Source organism: Oratosquilla oratoria, chromosome 21, assembly GCF_046742065.1.
Source record: "Oratosquilla oratoria isolate Oo_2021 chromosome 21, ASM4674206v1, whole genome shotgun sequence".
Lineage (NCBI taxonomy): Eukaryota > Metazoa > Arthropoda > Malacostraca > Stomatopoda > Squillidae > Oratosquilla > Oratosquilla oratoria.
The window spans coordinates 18,862,541-18,881,528 of NC_134797.1; the positions used below are offsets into that span (position 1 = coordinate 18,862,541).

At 34.8% G+C, this 18,988-nt stretch overlaps 1 protein-coding gene across 17 annotated transcripts in view; it reads left to right on the forward strand.

Annotated features, from left to right (window-relative positions):
• Positions 1-18,988, forward strand: part of gek (serine/threonine-protein kinase gek) — a 320,798-nt gene that overhangs the window by 188,231 nt on the left and 113,579 nt on the right. For 13 of the 17 annotated variants that reach the window (XM_076204393.1, XM_076204402.1, XM_076204400.1 and 10 more), the window contains one exon: positions 18,603-18,635. The exons of 3 other annotated variants lie outside the window; for them this stretch is intronic. In XM_076204393.1, the coding sequence (XP_076060508.1) occupies positions 18,603-18,635 (33 nt within the window). Of the gene's footprint in view, positions 1-16,174; positions 16,202-18,602; positions 18,636-18,988 lie in introns of all 17 variants that reach the window. One more of the 17 variants, XM_076204399.1, reaches the window with a different exon arrangement.

Below are 18,988 nucleotides of genomic sequence, written 5' to 3' on the forward strand. Positions count from 1 at the left end.
AAAGGACTGATTTATGTGATAGCATGTAATATTACAACAATTTTGTGATTGTATAATGATAATGATGATGTTGCTATTTGATTAGCAGCAAATTTCATCACTTCATCAGCCATTGGCTAAATTATATGAATTCAGAAGTGAACTAGTTTTCAGTGATTTTACCTTCTAGAAATTTTGAAATATGAATTTTATAGTTTAGTGATTATAGTTTGGTGTTGTATAGATGAAATAGCTATGATCTCAACAAATTATAGAGTTTGTGTCACATTAGCTTGTATGTATATTAGTTAATGTAAGGGTATATTCATTGTATGTGCTTAAATGCCGTTAATACAGTCAATAGATAAAAAAGCTAATAGAAATTCATTGACATGAATATGATTCAGTTTGTATTTATAAAAGATAGGAACTCTTCACAAAATGAAGCAGTAATGTCGACAGTCGGTTTTGATAAGATTTTTTATTTTATTTAAGTTTTGTTTTAATTCATTCCCTGTGTATGTACACCTTTTTAGTTAGCTCTTCATGTGGGATTCTTTATTGTTTTGTCTATCATGAAGCACCTTCTTCTCCCTCTCTTTTTTTTTTTTATTATTATTATTATCGTTATTTTTTCTCCATGTGACTGCCACATGCATGCACATCAGATATTATTATAGGAATTAAAAAATATTGGAGGGTCTCAGCGGAAACACACTAGAATGGAGAAAAGTAACCAGCAGAGTACTGCAGAGCTCAGGTTTGGCTCTTGTAATTTTCCTCATATATATTAACAATATGACAAAAGAAATAGATAGCTCTGCAAACTTACTTGCTGACAATGAAAAGATCATGAAGAAGGTGGGCAAGGAGGATTGTTTAATATTGCAAAGGGACTTGGATAAAGTGTATGAATGGAATCAGGTGTTGAAAATTTATTTTAGCACAAAGAAATGCAAAATATTGGAAATGGGCCAAAGTAAGTAAAGACTGAGATGGATTACAAAATGGGAAATTAATAAAAACAAAAGAGAGGGACCAAGGTATCACAATTAAAAATGACATGGAAGATCATGTGCCACTAACTTGAGTTGCTTTTACTCGAGGCTAATAGAAATAATACAAGAAAGGGACGGATGGGCTGATTGTGCTTTCATAGATTTACCAAAAGCATTTGATAAAGTACCACACGAAAAGCTACCAAGAAAAATTGAAATGAAAAATGCGGGTGGTACTCAGAGACAAAAACTCGACCTGGGAAGAAATGATAAGTGGAATCCCTCAAGGTTCTGTATCAGCTGTGATAATGTTTGCCATATATATAAATGACATTGATGAAGGTGTGGAATGTTATATGAACTTCTTTGCAGATGATGCAAAACTACTAAAGAAAGTAAGTACAGAGGAAGACTGTGAATTGCTACAGAGAGACCTGGATAAAGTCTGGAAATGGAGTCAAAAGTGGGAAGTGAACTTCAGCATCAAGAAATGTAGTATAATGGTAATTGGAAAAAGTAAAAATAGAAAATCAGGGCAATATAAAATTGGTACAAAGGAAGTATAAAAAGGTAGCTCGGAAAGGGACTTAGAAGTAATTATCAGCAAAGACATGTCACCAAACAAGCATATCAACAAAATAGTAGGAGAAACCTTCAATTTACTAAGGTCAATGAAAGTGGCCTTTGACCACTGGGATGAGGAGATGGTAAAGAAAATATTAGTTGCACTGATAAGACCAAGATTGGAGTACACTGCAACACTATGGACACCCAGTACAAAAAAGAATGTAAAGAAATTAGAAAGATTGCACCAACACTTTCAAAATTGACATACAAACAAAGATTGTCTAAACTGGAACTACCAACCCTGTAACAAAGAATTGAAAGAGGAGATCTATTGGCCATTTACAGAATTATTAACTGGATGGAAGTCCTAGGTAGAGAAAATGTATTAAAGTGGAATAAAAAATATATATAATAATAATAAAAAAAAAAAAAAAATAGATAAATAAATAAATAAATAAATAAGAGGGCATGAAAAACTCAAAAAGGATAGTTATAGAGGAGAAAAATAGTTTCCCACTCAGAGTGGTGGATGCCTGGTACAAATTGGATGAGGCAACAGTGTGTGCAAAAACTATACAAGAATTTAAGAACAAACTAGATGCAACTAGGTGAAATACACATAAGGAAAATAACAGGAGAGTATAATCTATTGAAAAATATAAGAGTAGGATTTCACTTCATGGATGAGGACATGATTAAGAAAATCAGTGAAAGCTTTATATAGTCCAGACTGGAGTATGCAGCAGTGATGCAGTCATCATACTTATATAAGAAAAATAAAATACATAAGGCAGGAACCAAGATGATCCTTGGTCTAAACGACAAAATTTATGAAGAAACTGAGACTTTCCACTCAGGAGGAGCAAAGAGAGGTATCATGATAATAAATTTTTTTTCTGGAAACAGGTTTAGAGAAAGCAACAGAAAAGAATTACTGATACAAGAAGAAAGATCAACAAGAGGTCATTGGGAAAAACTGAAAACACGCATGTTTAAAAGATGTCAAGAAATATTGCTTTCCACATAGAAGTGTAGACTTGTGGAATAAGATGAAAATGTAACCCAAGCCACCACTATAAAAGGATTCAAAGCAAAATTTGCAAAATATAAGTACACAGGGAAAGAAGAAAAAAACATAAGTGAAGAGGATTGTAAATTGTTTAAGGAAAAACTAAATAAGGTTTACAAATAGAACCAGGAGTGGAAACTGAAAGTGGAAAGAAATAATAAAAAAAAAAATAGAAAAATGGGCAAAACCAAGAAGAAAGTGTCATGGAACTGGACAGTGAGTGATGAAATCAATCAATCTATTGCTTCTGGTCTGTGTTGCAGGAGACCTATGGAGTCTAAAGCAACCAGCAGTGGGTACTGGATTGGCACAGAAGTCAATAAAAGAAGAAATATTAAGTTGTCTGGGTCAGGCAAGAGTGGTGCAGTGTATGAGGTGTTTTGTTGGCTAGGCCTATTATGTATTTACCTTGTTGTATTTTACGGGATGAGAGCTATGCTCGTAGTAACCTGCTTTTGTATCTCTCCACATCTAGTTTGTTCTTAAAATCTTGTTTAGTTTTGGCACTCACTGTTTCCCCATTTAGTTTGTTCTGGACATAAATCACTTCTTAGTTTGGTTTTCAGAGGTCTATGTTGTTTTTCTTTTGAATATGTGCCCATTCTGTGAATATCATCAATTTCCTTGTCAAAATTTTGCCCTTCGTCTTGAATTTCTTTCAGAATTTCCTTTGCTATTTCTTTTTCCTCCTTTTCTCTTTGGTATTTATGCACATGTTTTTCTTTGATACCATGCATTTACCTTTGTCTACTGTATCTCTCACCCAATTTTAATTTTCTTTAATTACTTTCATAACTTTCTTTTGTATTCTCCATCTGCTGTTGTACTATTTCTCTAAAGGATATTTTTTTATTTTCCTGTTCCTGTTTCCACTGATTTTTTATTTCAAGGAGGTCTGTTTCCTTGATTGATTCTTCCACCTTTTCAGTCACTACCTGTAATTTCTCTTCGACCTTTTTCAGTTCTTCATTTTTTGTTCTTTTCCTAATTTTTCTTTTGTTTTCTCTTTTAAGCATATCAAGTGCACTTTTTAGGTCATTCAATTCTATAATTGTTTGTTCATTACTCTTACGCAAAGTAATCATTTCTCTAAGTAAAGCTCGGTAGTCCAATTTCAAATAAATAATCTCTTGCATTAATTCGTTTACGTCATGATTTCTTAGTACATTGCTATACTTAACTCCTGTATCTATATCCATGCCTTTACGTATTTCTCCTGAGTTTCTTTGAAAACTTGAAAAACTGTTATTCTCCCACCTTTGGATTGTTCTCAGTGTGTCACTTAGACATGTCCTCTTTGGTATCACTCCTCTTGGTGATTCAACTCTACTTACATCCAGCCCTCTCTTTGTTGGTTCATTTAATCTTTTTTCTTCGTTTTCTTTCTCCATTGTGTTGGTTGGGTGATGGGGTGAATGCATTTGTGTCTATGTGGTTCTCATTTCTCTTTTATTTTATTTTAATTATTTATTTATTATTTATTTTTTTCTGTGGGGAGGATTTCTTGGATGGGCTGATGCCTGTGGGAGTCAGGTGGAGTATGGAGTGGAGGTCAACCTCAGAATGTTTGTTTTGTGATATGAATAAGTTTGTGTTCTTGTTGAGAGTTGAAAATAATCACTAAAGCATAAGAGGATTATGGATGATCAATTGTTGGTAAAGTACATTAATACAATAATAGGAGTGACAGGAAAACAGTAAATGAGTGGGATTTCACTATAATGATGGATATAACCTGAAAAAGAATTCTGAATCTTGCCCTAAACTGGAGCATACAGTAGTGGTGTGGTCACCAAACAAAAAGGAAGATAGAAGAAGAATAGAATACACAGGGTAGCAGCTAGAGTGATCCCTAGCAAATCTCCACAACAATAACAAGAAATGGTTGGCAAACTTCTTAGGTGGTATACATCTCAGATGAACCCAAATCAGCCAAATTCAGGGACTAAAAACTGAACAGTGGAATGCCTCAGTGGGCAGCACTATCAGCTACATTATTGACTCTCTTCACTAGTGGTCTTCCTGCACCAGATCCAAAATGTGACACCAAAGCACTTATCTACTTGACAATAATAACCCAGAATTATAACAACAAAATAGTAAGAAGACTCAGCCTACTTAAAGAACTAGAACAACAACTTAGCAATAATAGAATGGAGGCTAACCCCTCAAATATCTTCAATAACATTACTCATTCCAAGCAACGGTAAATCAAAGGAACATCCAGTAGTAAATCAGAAGGGCCAAATACTTCCATCACAAAAGAACCCAAACATCTTTCTATACATGACCTTTATCCAATTAGAAAATCAACAAGAAAATAAACAGTAAAGTCAGGAGAAATTCTTTGGTCAGCAGGGGGAAAATCTATTCAGTCTATAAACAGTGTTTGAGATCCACTCCTTAAAATTTATGTACTATAAAGCATTGAGAATAATGATAGGTTGTTCCAAAACCACCCCAATAGAACAGCACACAGAAACAGAAATATCATGGAGAACATCACATGAGAATTATAGGTACATAATTCTATGCATGAGCCTTCAACCCTACTCACCTGTCTTCTTACAGAACACAAACACAACCATCTGAATATAGTATAAGAACTACACCAGCTGCATACTACTCAAGCATGTACCTTCCACCTGGACCACACAAAATATAGAAAAACACATCGATACTTGGATCATGAAACAAGCACGTCAAGACTGACCACCAATCATCCTTTTCTATCGAATCTCTCCAGACATTAGCCCTACAGAAAAATCTTTCCCAAGAGAAGCAAGAATCACACTTGTATTACAATATTAACATAGAGTATAATTGAATTCGGAAACAAGTCGCTCTAGGTCAGGGGCTCCCAAACTGTGAGCCTTTTCCTGGGGGTTCATGGAGGATCCAACTTTGTATGCATTCAGCCACACAGATCCACATATTGACTTGCTTGTATAAAAAAAAAAAAAAAAAAAAAATAATAATAATAATAATAATAATAAATAAATAAATCTCATTAAGATACATGATTAAATCAATCCTTGTTAATAAATATTAATAAATAGAATGTTATTGCTCTTTCTGTGATATTGAAAATTAGTATGTTTTCAGAAGCCTTGTAAAGGTGGGGGTCATGGTAGGTTTAGCACTACTGAAAGGGGTCATGTACTGGAAAAGTTTGGGAAACACTGTTCTAGGTGCAACCATCACACAGAAGACAGTGAACATCTCGTCATACACTGCCCCACCCTAGCCATACCCTGAGTATATGATGTTTCTTCCTTGAATGACTTATGGACCAGTCTGGTTACCCTTTGCTGGTTGTCTGGAAACTGTTGGGCAGCAAATTGATTGACATTTGCTTGTCTCCTTTACTCTTTAATTCAACTCCACTTACTCTCTTTCATTTACTGCTGAATATAACCCCAAATACATAAATCTCTTTTTCTCCCTCCAACTTCTCACTCTCTAAATTCGGCTCCAACCTGCCAACATCAGCACTCCTTGTACATTTCCTCACCTTAGTTTTGCCCACATTTACTCTCAAATTTCTCCCCTCACACACCATCCTAAATTCTGCAAGCAGCTGCTTCAGTTTACTGTCATATTTAGCAACAACTGTAGAGACATCTACAAACAATAAATAGATCACCTCTCACTTCCCATCACATTTGCTCCCCAGCTCCAAAACTATGCCTAGCACTCTTGTATTTACCTCCCTCATCACCTCATTCATATATATGTGACATGGTGACATTATGCAACCCTAGTGCAGCCCCACCTTTACCTTACACCATTTATTCTACATTAATGACCATTGAAGTTCTATTACTCATATGCAAACTTTTAATCACTCTCAACAGATTCCATCTATACTATACATCCACAGTGCATTCCATAATGCCTCTGTCAACCCTATCAAGTAGTATCTCCAAATCAATGAGAGCCCAGAAGATACTCTCACCAATTGCTAGAAAGTCTTGAATATATATCTTACTACAAAAACTATCTACACATTATCTTCCTAAATCCACACTTCTCTTGTCCAATTACTTCCTCAGTTTCGCTCCTAATCTTCTCATTTAGTACCCTCCTGTACCTTACCAACTACATTTAAGAGACTTATCCCTTTGAAACTACTACATTTGTATTTGTCCCATTTTCTTTTTCATGGTGGCACTTGACATGCATTCCTCCTACTCACCAGTGCACTTCCTTCCCATAGGCAGACATTAAAAAATCTCACCAACATCCTCCTATAATTATTCCTACTTTCTTCAGACATTCCTTATGACAACCATCCAACTTATGTATTGGCACTGGTAAACTACATGCATAACAACCATCCAACCCAGGTGCCTTACTAACTTTCATCACTTTCAGTGCACTTTGTATCTCTGCTATAGTCTTTCATTCTGCATTCCCATCACATTTACACCAGTGGTATCTCCCACTGCTATAGTTAAAGCCTCCCAATATATTCAAAATCCCCTTGAAATCTTTATCCCATCTTACAGTCATCACCTTCACCTCTGTTGATATCTGTCTATCTGCACCCTATAGTTTCTCCTCTGTACCTGACTCACCTCTTCTCAGTCATTTTGCTTCCAAATTGTGTTCATAACCTTTATGAAATTCTTCCACCCTACTTCACGTCCACAAGTGTATTTTGCTCCCACCCACTTTACTGTATTTTTCTCATATGCTTCCTTATTTCTTCTTTGGGACCACTCCTATGCTTTATTTCAGTCACCACTGCCCTCACAACCTCATCCCACTTTTTGCTGCATCCCACCACCTCCCATCTTTTTTATTTCACATATGCTTTGCAGTCTTTAGCACTGACTCCTTGAAACTTAACCATTCTACAATTCTACCATTTCTTTATCTTTCACTACATCCTGTTAATGCATTGTCTGGTATTCCTTTTCAGCCTCTCTCTGCCTCCCTCCCTTTTCTTTTTTCTTCACTTAATCTCCATTGTCAGTTTCTTTTCCACCAGGTTGTGATCAGACAATCCACTGCACTCTGCTCTGAACACATTGCCTCCAGAAGTCTTCCAATCTACCTTTTGGGTACCACTACATATCCATTAATGCCATTACTAGATTATGTTAATGATTTCTGGGCTAAAGATTAAGGGTCGGCCTATACATAAGGTAGTATATATTGGTGTGTGTGTGTGTGTGTGTGTGTATTTACCTAGTTGCATTTACTTTGTTGTATTTTACGGGGAGGAGAGCTATGCTCGTGGTGTCCCGCCTTTGTATCTTGCGGTGTCTAGTTTGCTCTTAAATTCGTGAATGGTTTTTGCACACACTATTTTTTCATCCAGTTTGTTCCAAGTGTCCACTATGTGTGGAAAACGGTTATTCTTCAGAGCTCCTATAATTATCTTTTTTGAGTTTCTTTCCAAGTCCTCTTGTGTTTCTCTTGTCCTAATTTAACAGGTCCTCTCAGTCAAGTATTTCAGTGCCTTTCATGATTCTATAGATGGTCAGTAGGTCACCTCTTTTCTTTGCTCCAAAGTTGTTAACTCCAATTTAGCCAGTCTATCTTCATATAACAAGTTTGAAAGTGCTGGAGCCATTTTTGTTGTTGCTCTCTGGAGTCTTTCAATTTTCTTTATATTCTTTTTGGTATTGGGTGACCACAATGTCGCTGCATATTCTAGTCTAGGCCTTATCAGTGTGACTAATATTTTTTAATAATTTCTTCATCCAAATATGAAAATGCCACTTTTATTGATCTTAGCAAGTTGTAGGGTTCTCCGACAATTTTTTTTTTTTTTTGTTTATCATAGGACAAGTTGTTTGAGATAATTACTCCCAGATCTTTTTCAGATCCCACTTTCTTAACCTTGGTTCCAATTTTATATTGGCCTGATATTCTATTTTTACTTTTTCCAAACTCAATTATGCTACACTTCTTAATGTTGAAGTCAACTTCCCATTTCTGAAATGTTGAAGTCAACTTCCCATTTCTGAAATGTTGAAGTCAACTTCCCATTTCTGAAATGTTGAAGTCAACTTCCCATTTCTGACTCCATTTCCAAACCTTATTCAGGTCTTCCTGCAGTGATTCGCAATCTGTTTCGGTTTTTACCCTCCTCGACAATTTAGTGTCGTCTGCAAAGAAGCTCATGGAACATTCCACATCATCATCCATGTCATTCACATAAATAGCAAACATTATTGGAGCCAGTATGGATCCTTGCAGAATTCCACTAATCACCTCCTACCAACCTGAATATTTTTCTTTGAGTACTACTCTCATCTTTCTACCATTCAGAAAGTCCTCCGTCCAGTTTCGCAGGTTGCCTTTTATCACTCCTATATATTCCAATTCTGTCCTCTCCTGTCCTTCCTCAACAGACATTCCCCTCTTCCCCAAAGCCCCTATTATCCCATCCATCCATCTCATCCTAGGTTGCCCTATCATGTTCACTCCCTCCACATCTGCCCTCCATACCTCTTTTACTAGTGTTTCTTCACTCATTCTTTCCATGTGTGCAAACCATCCTAATACTCTTTCATCCACCCTATCTCCCAACTCTTTCCACCCCCATTCTCCTCCTCACCTCCTCATTTCTCACTCTATCTAGCCTAGTAACCCCTATCATACTTCTCAGACACCTCATCTCAAACACATTCACACACTCTTGTGTTCCATATTTCTGCCCCATACAGTGCTGTTGGCACAATCACTCCTTCATACAATCTCCTCTTAGCCTCTATTCCCAAATGTCTATTTCTCATTACACTTTTTAATCCACCAAAGCATCTATCAGTAACTCAAATAATGCATTCTTTGTGTCTTCCAGTAATTGGAATGATGACTATCAGACCAAGCCTGTGTTTTGGGGACACATATATTACTATAAATTTTCTACTTTTCATATTACTATTTACAACTTTAATCATAATCATTTCCACATTATCTTTTCCTTCTGTTATCTTTGTCAGATTGCCCCTTCTAATCAATAACATGACTCCTCCCCCCTGTTTATCGGTTCTATTTTTCGCCCAGTGGTTGTATAGACCTTGTCCCACCATACGTGATGATATAGGACCTTTCAATTTTGTCTCCACAATTCCCATTATGCCTGGTTTCTCTATTAACAGATAACCGTTTAGTTAATTTATTCCAGAAATCATACCGTCCATGTTTGTGTATGCCTTTTTAATTTTTTTTTTTAATTTTTTTTTTTTATTATTTATGTATCATTTTCTCGGCCTCTGAACCAGTACTCTCCAAAAAACTTTTTTTTTCAATCTTTGTTCTCTTTTTTTCCATTAGCTTCATTTCTTAGTGCCTTATCTTTCTTTATTTCCTCATCACTCATTTCCTTTTTTATCCATACATTTTTGTAATTTTCACAGTGAGGTAGTTTTGTCGCTTTCGATAGTATCTCTTCAGGTATCATTTGTGTCCTTAGTTTGATTTTTATTGGCCTATATTGTTTTCCCCTAGAGTATGTGCCCATTCTATGCACTTCAATGATTTCTTTGTTAAATTCTTGACCTTCATCCAGAACTGCTTTCAGCATTTCCTTTGCAATTTCTTTCTCTTTTTCTCTTTGGTATTTGTATACATTGTGTTTTTGATACAATAAACCACAATGCATTTCTTTTTATCCACTTTGTCTCTCACACAGTTCTCCTTTTCTTTGATTGCTTTAATTACTGTTTCTTTTGCATTTTATTCGACCTGCTGTTGTACTATTTCTTTGAAAGTGATTTTTTGATTTTCACATTCCTGTTTCCACTGATTTTTTTTATTTCAAGGAGATCCGTCTCTTTGATTGATTCTCCCACTTTTTTGGTCACTGCTTGTATTTGCTCTTTGACCTCTTTCTTCAGTTCGTTTTTTTTTTCCCTAGTTTTTCTTTGTTTTGTTTTCCTTTTTAATCATATTTAGTTAACTTTTTAGATCCTTCAACTCTGAGTATTTCCTCATTAGTTTTACGTAAATTTGTCATCTCTTTGTGGACGGCTCCATAATCTATTCTTAGATCTATTTATTCCTCCATCAAGTCGTTGATGTCTCGATTCCTTAGTACACTGCTAAACCTAGTTTATCTTTCTGTATCCATAACTTTTCCTATTGCTCCCCTTTTCCTCTGAAAACCCAAAGAAACATTGTTCTCCCACCTTTGAGTAGACTTTAGAGTGTCGCTTAGACATGTTCTCTTTGGTATCACACCCAGTGGCAATTCCATTCTATTCATATCCAATCCTCTCTTCGTTGGTTCATTAATTCTTTTGTCTTCTTTTCTTTCTATTTTGTGCTATATTATACTTTTCCAAAACTGGATTTTACACCTTACCAGTCACCCAGTTACATAGCCCTCTCATTCTGAAAATAACAACAAGGGGTTTCCTTTATCCAAACGACAAAGCTCCAAGTCGGAGCTCAATCTGTAGACTTCCTCTCTGACAATGAGTGTAGTTACCTAGTTGTATTATACGGGAAGGGAGCTATGCTTGTGGTGACCCATCTTTGTATCTTTCAGCATCTAAGTTTTTTCTTAAAATCTTGAATAGTGTTTGCACACACTATTTCTTTATCTTAATTGTTCCAGGTCTAGTACAATGACACCTCTCATTAACAGATGTTAATTAGCTGCGTTTGCAGTGTTTTCGGTGTTTTGGAGTGGTTTTTGGATGGCATAATAGTGATTGCATGCACTAAACAACAGCACCAAAAACACCGAAAACACAGCGAAAACACCGCAAACACAGCTAATTAACGTCCGTTAATGAGAGGTCTCACTGTACTCTATGTGGGAAGATTTTTTTTTCTTTCAGATCTCTTCTATAGTTATCCTTTTTGAGTTTCTTTTTGTGTCCTCTTGTTTTTCCATTGGCCCATTTTAATAAATCATTCCTATCTAGGATTTCCATTCCTTTCATGATTCTATAAATAGCAGATCTCCTCTTTCTCTTCTTTGTTCCAAAGTTGGTAGTTCCAATTTGGAAAATCTTTATTTGTATGTAAATTTGGAGAGAGTTGGTGCTAACTTTGTTGTTGCTCTTTGTATTATTTCTAATTTCTTTATATTCTTTTTAGTAGTGGGTGTCTATAGAGTTGCTACATACTCCAGTTTTGGTCTTATTAGTGTAACTAATATTTTTTTAATCATTTCCTCATCCAAGTAGTCAAATGCCACTTTCATTGACCTTAATAGGTTGAAGGTTTCTCAGACTATTTTATTGATATGTTTGTCCGGTGTCATGTCTTTGCTGATTATTACTCCAAGGTCTCTTTCTGAGTTCACATTTTTTTATTCTTCACAAATTTTAGAATTTCTTGATATTCTATTTTTACTTTTTCCAAACTCCATTATACTATACTTCTTGATATTGAAGTTCACTTCCCACTTTTGAGTCCATTTCCAGATTTTGTCCAGGGTCTAACTGTAATGATTCACAATCCTCCTCTGTTCTTACTTTCTTTAATATTTTTGCGTCATCTGCGAAGAAATTCATATAACATTCCACTCCTTCATCCATGTCATTTATATATATGGCAAACATGATTGGAGTCAGTACTGAACCTTGTGGACACCACTTATCATTTCTTCCCAATTCGATTATATATTTGTCTCTTAATTACTATCCTCATTTTTCTCCCATTCAGGAAGTCTTCCATCCATTCCAATAATTTTCCTCTGATGTGTGTGTGTGTGCGTGTGTGTATTTACGTAGTTGTATCTTACGGAAGGGGAGCTATTCTTGTGGTGTCCCATCTTTGTATCTCACAGTGTCTAGTTTACTCTTAAATTCATGTACGGTTTTTGTGCTTACTATTATTTTGTCCAGTTTGTTCTAGATGTCTATCACTCTGTGTGGAAAACTGTTATTTTTCAGGTCTCTTCTATAACTATCCTCTCTCTCTCTTTTTTTTTTCCCATGTCCTCTTCTGTTTCTCTTATCCCAATTTAGTAAGTCCTCTCTATCAAGGACTTCTATGCTTTTCATGATTCTGTAGATAGTAGGTTGCCTCTTCCTCTTCATTGTTCCTAAGTCAGTAATTTCTATTTAACCAGGATCTCCTCATATGACAGGTGTGTATATACCTAGCATTTATCTAGTTTTATTATATGGGAATGGGAGCTATGCTCATGGTGACCCGTCTTTGTATCTCGGAAAATCTTGTTTCTTCTTAAATTCTTGTATGGTGTTTGCACACACTATTGTTTTGTCCAATTTGTTCCAGACATCCACCACTCTGTGTGGAAAACTATTTTATTTATTCATTTATTTTCTTTTTTCAGATTTCTTTTATAACTATCCTTCTTGAGTTTCTTTTCATGTCCCCTTGTTTTTGTTCGATCCCACTTTAATAAGTCCTCTCTGTCAAGGACTTCCATGCCTTTCATAATTCTGTAAATGGCCACTAGGTCACCTCTTTCTCTTCTTAGCTCCAGGGTTAGTAGTTCCAGTTTAGACAGTCTTTGCTCGTATGTCAGTTTTGAAAGTGTTGGTGCCATCTTTGTTGTTGCTCTTTGCATGCTTTCTATTTTCCTTATATTCTTTTTTGTACTAGGTGTCCATAGTGCTGCAGTTTATTCCAGTCTTGGTCTTATCAGTGTGACTAGTATTTATTTTTTATTTATTTATTTTATTTTATTTTTTTATTATTATTTTTTTTAATACCTCATCCAAGTAATTAAATGCCACCTTATATTGGTAAATTATATGTTTCTCCAACTATTTTGTTTATCTGCTTATCTGGGGACATGTCTTTGGTGCTAATTACTCCTAGGTCCTTTTCGGTACTAATTTTCTTTACTTCCTTTCCACTGATTTTATATTGTCCTGATATTCTTTTTTTACTTTTTCCAAATTCCATTATACTACATTTCTTAATGTTGAAGTTCACTTCCCACTTTTGACTCTATTCCCAAACCTTGTCCAGGTCTCTCTGTAATAATTCAGTCTTTTTCCATACTTTAGTAATTTTGTGTCATCTGCAAAGAAGTTCATATAACATTCTACGCCTTCACCCATGTCATTTACATATATAGCAAACATTAATGGAGCCAATTCTGAAACCTGTGAGACTTCACTTATCATTTCTTCCCAGGTAGTGTTTTTATCTCTGAGCAGGATTCTCATTTTTCTCCCATGCAACAAATATATTTCAACAATTTTCTGTGTACACCTGTTGTTCTAATTTTTCTTAATAGTTTTTTATGTGGTACTTTATCAAATGTCTTTAGTAAGTCCAGGAAAGCACTTTCTGCCCATCTGTCCCTTTCTTGCATTATATATATTAACCTTGAATAGAAACAGATCAAATTTGTGGCACATGATCTTCCCTATCTAAAACTGAATTGTTTCGGATTTTGTATATTGTTCTCCAGATGTTTAGTCTATCTACTTTTGATGACTTTTTCACAAATTTTAGCTATTGTACTTTTAAGGGAGACTAGTCTATAGTTTGTTGGGTCTTCCTTGTTTCACCCATTATATATTGGCATGATATTGGCATTTTCCAATCATGCGGTACCTTTCCTTCTTTGAGCGAGCAATCTATTATCTTATATATTTTGTCCATTAGTTCATCTAAACATTCTTTTAGTATTCAGTTTGCAATTCCATCTGGTCTGTGTGAATTTCTGACATCAGTGTTCATTATTCGGTCCTTTGTTTCTGTGTCACAATTATTTCATTCATTCTTTCATTTCTTTCATCTTCCTCCCCTTCCTTCATCCCTATTGTGTATGGTTTCTTTTAAGGATACAAATTTGAAATGTTTATAATTGCAGCCATTTCTATATCTTCTGTATATTCTATATTACCATAACATAGTTTCACTGTTTCATGTTTATTTTTTAGTTTACCATTTATATATCTGTAGAATAATTTAGGTTGTTTTTTACATTTATCTATCATGTATTTTTCATTGTTTCTTTTTTCTTCCCTGCATATTTGTACATATTTATTTCTTAGTTTCAAATATATTTGCCATTTTCCCAATTTTTCTTCTGTTTCAATCTTTTCCAAACTTTGTCTCTGTTATTTTTTGCCTCGCTACATTTTTTGTTGTACCAGCACTTAATATACATCTTTTACTGTTTTTGTTTTGGTACATATTTATCCACTCCTTCATTATAGATTTCTTTTAATATCATCCATTTCTCTTCCACCTGTGTTTCTTCATTAAAGAATTTTTTCCAATTCACTTTTTGAAAGAATTTTCTGAGTTTCCCAAAATCCATTTTATTATCAGTCTTTTGTGTTTTTCGTTTCCTCCCAGATATATTTACTCTTAGTTTGAGCTCAAGTAGTATGTGGTCACTCTTCCTAATTGGTGTCTTGTATTAATTTTTATCCACAATTTCAGACTCTGACATAAATAGTACATCTAGTCTCAGTGGTTGTTCATTATTTCTATATCTGGTAATCTCTTACCCATTGGGTCATTGTGTATTCAGTGGTCATGTCTGGTAATATCTTTCCCCAAAGGTCCTCTCCACCCTTCACTGTCATCTCCCAACATATTTCTTTAGAGTTAAAGTCACCCATAATTACTAAATTTACTCCTTTCATTATTTCATTTAATGTATGCCTTGTGTCTTCCAACATTTTGGAATGGTCACTCTCCAAGAATGTGTTTTGGGGGGGCACATATATCACCACAAATGTTCTATTTTTCATGTCACTATTTTCAACTTTTATCATAATCAATTCCACATTATTTTCTTCTATAATCTTTGTCACATTTAAGCCCTTCTTAGTGTGTGTTTGTGTGTGAATATTTCTCATATGTATGTGTTTAAATACATTCAATAAAGCAAATGTTTATACATATAACAAAAAATTACTACAGAAATCTTAAACTTGGGACAATAAAGTTAGTGGAACTCCTCATTTTCCCTGCTTTATAATGATTAACAAAACTAAAATGCTATTACTAATTTTTGTGTATGCCCATTGCATTTGTTCCTTAACAAATTTGAATTGTACAAATATTTGCATCATCTGGTGCCTGTGTTCACAGCTTTGGCTTAATCCTCATAAGTAGATGAAAATTTGAAAATGAAATTCAATATCTGTTAGGTCATTTCCATAGTTGTTTGGGTTTGAATGATTATAATAAGTAGGGCTTGCTAACAATTGTTAGCTACAAACCCTCACATTGCGAGAAAGACCCCCCAAACTGGTATGATTAATGAACACATGTATGAATGTAAAGTTCATGTCTGGTGTATTTCGCAGTTTTCAATATGATTATCTGTATGTGTACTGACCAGTGTGAGGTGTATGCTTGTATTGAGGGGATTGGTAGTTTTGTATAATAGAGATGAGCAGCTTTGAGGTTTTGGAAGGGTAAATGTGATTCAATTTCATAGAAACTTTTTAAGTTCTGTCCTATGTCACAAGATTTTTTACATTTTTCCTTTAATTTGCTACCTTATACCAAGGTTCACTTATGCCTTCTTAGGTTTAACCTAATATTATCTCATATAGTTGAAATACTTATTTGATCTGCAGTGTCTAAAATGATTTATTTTAGTCAAATTTAATTTTCTAACTAATTTTTATTTATTTTTTAGATTTTCTTTGCAATTCTCTGTTTAGTTGTGAGTAGCTGTCTTAAGATATTTACTCAAAGTACATTGGGCCAATATTAAGCTCAGTGTTTTTACAACTTATTGATTTATGTTAACCCACTGGTTGCCATTTGTGTAACTTTTGATTTTTGTTTGTCCCCACACGTGAAAAAAGTTTGTTTTTCATTTTAGCATCATAACTATACCCAGTTATACACACACACCAAAGACAGTGGTTCCAACCTTTTTAACCTAATATAAAGTACCTAAACATTTTATAGCTGACATGTTAATAATGACTTTCAATAAGTGAAAGTCACAGAGCATATCATCATGGCAGGAATGTGGACAGCTTCGTGCCCTCCATTTCCCACAAATTGCACCCTCAGATTTTGATTTCTTGGTTTCAATTTTTTTTGTTTTACGGGACTGGAAGTCTCAGCATATATACTTTTGACAGCTTTGGTATTTCCCTTTCCCTCAGTTGGTGCATGCATTTTGGATCTCTTATAACTTGCTTACATGAGACTTTTGCATGTTTGGAAGCTGGAGTGGTACTGCTTCAGGGTGTAGCATAAACAATGTACACCCTGTAAACAGTCCTTACCAACCTGTGACTTGACATAGTGCAATACATCCTTCTGGTAGTAGTAATGAGTTGAGTTACTGGTCTGGAAAAAATTGGCATCAAAACAGCCCATAGCATGGCTTGCTCTAAATGTTAGAGGTAAATGAAATATAAGTATCAGAAGCACTCAGTGGGAATGGTGCAAAGGATGATTATTTATGTCATTGGCAACCAGTGTGTTAATAGGGGCAGCTTGCATAATATCTGCTTACTAGAACTGATATTCAGTAAATGCTTTTGTTGTATAGTGCCACTGATATACTAAACCATAGTGGTAAACACTGCATGCTCTAAGTGCAGCAACGCCAAACAGAGCGATAGTTGGGCAAATGGGGAGGTGAAACATTGTTTTAAAAAACTTTTGAGCAAAATTTCAGTTAATATCTATTGAAAGGCAAAAGTTGTAGGAGAAATAATTTTCTCTTGACATAAAAACTAATTAGAAAATTATCCAAAAGGGTTACAAATATCCCTAATATGAATTTGGTATAAAATTATAGGAGAAGAAGGTGTTTTGTTTTTTTCCAAATTCTTTGTCAGTTCCATGGATCCTGAAAATAGCCTTCCATAACTGACACAAGAAACTGTCTTTTGTCCTTTGTGATTGTCTCTGTATGTGCTAGTTAGGACTTGAGCTGTGTGTTAGAGCTCCAACAATTTTTTTAAGGTAATGGATGAAGTAAAGAGCATTACTTGAAAAAAGTTGAAGTGCAAGTACAGTTTAAGCAAAGCAAGTGCAGTAACATGTTATGTATGAACTAAAGATACATTGGTGTGATATAAACAACATTTAGTCACTCATGGACTTAGAAATAATTTTGATAAAAACACATCACATAGCTATTTTAATAATTAAATTTATTTATTTGTAGTATAATAAGCAATAAATAATGCTTAAGAAGCTTTGAGCACCAATTTTGATAGTACCAGTAGATTGATAAAGAGGTACAACTAGCTTTTTTTCAACAACCTATAGAAAGAAATTATTTTAGAAAGCAAATAACCTATGGAACGATAATGAAGAACTAATAGGGTGCTAAAGTTTAGTTTTTCCAGGAGCTATAGACTGGCTGAAATCACAAATGGATTTACATAGAGCCATCCGTAGTAGTTCTTGAATGTAGCTTTCTGAAGTGTATATGCTAATAAAGTGACACTAGATGGCCAATTTACATGTAGCAGCTTATTTTATTCAGCTAATGGGAATACATGGACAAAGTAGGAGTCTTGCATATTGTTTGGATACATTCAATATAGTGTGTACTTATATCATTCGGTGTTCAGGTCTTCATTTGACTGAATGTAATCATCTTAAGATATGTATGCTGGCCACTAGGTACTCAGGAGTTTGAAAAAAAAGAAAAGAAAAAGAAAAATTAAAAAACATCTAAAAGTTTTTTGTGGTTCAGAACCCTCCTGGAACCTTGGTTACTTGTTTGGTTAACCTCTTCAAGCAGATGATGATGCCTTTTTCACGTTTTGATGTGATTAATGCTGGGTGATGATATTCATTTGAGAGGCAGTCTAGACAAAATGGAGTTATGTTTAATGGAAACCTAATTTTTTTCCTTAGTTTGCCCCTCAGCTGGATAAAATTATTTGACATAGTCAGAACAAAATATGTAAAGGTCATTATTGGGTTGAAGAGGTTAAGTGTCACCCAGACGCTGACCCAGGTATCACTCTTTCCTTTGGCGATGCTGCAGACAAAATGCCCCTCCTCATTGGGCTCACTAGCTGCCTATGGGGTTTCCTCCTCCTTCTCATGAAAATCTATTTCTGATCGCACGCACGCACTCGCAGCTGCCACGCAGGAACGAAAATCAAGAAAATTTGGTAAAGTACCACAATGACAGCTCAGCCCCTTTTCTTTCTTGCATCCATCCATTTAGTACCTTTGCACTTGGTGTCTCCTATAAGTTTCTGTCTTCTGTGATTCTAAAGGTGTTTTGCAGTGGATGTACTTGGGATTATTGAAATGGAAAATTTTCCAAAATATTTGTACAGCAGTATCTTTATCCCCCCCCACTTATTTTTATTTTATTTTATGTATTAATTTTATTTATGTATCTATTTGTTTGTTTATATATTTATTTGTATTTTGTCAGAACAAAATCTGAAAACTGTGACAAAAATCAAAGTGTTGACAAATTCAGAAGAACAAAGGATTTTTTTTTCTTATCAAGCCA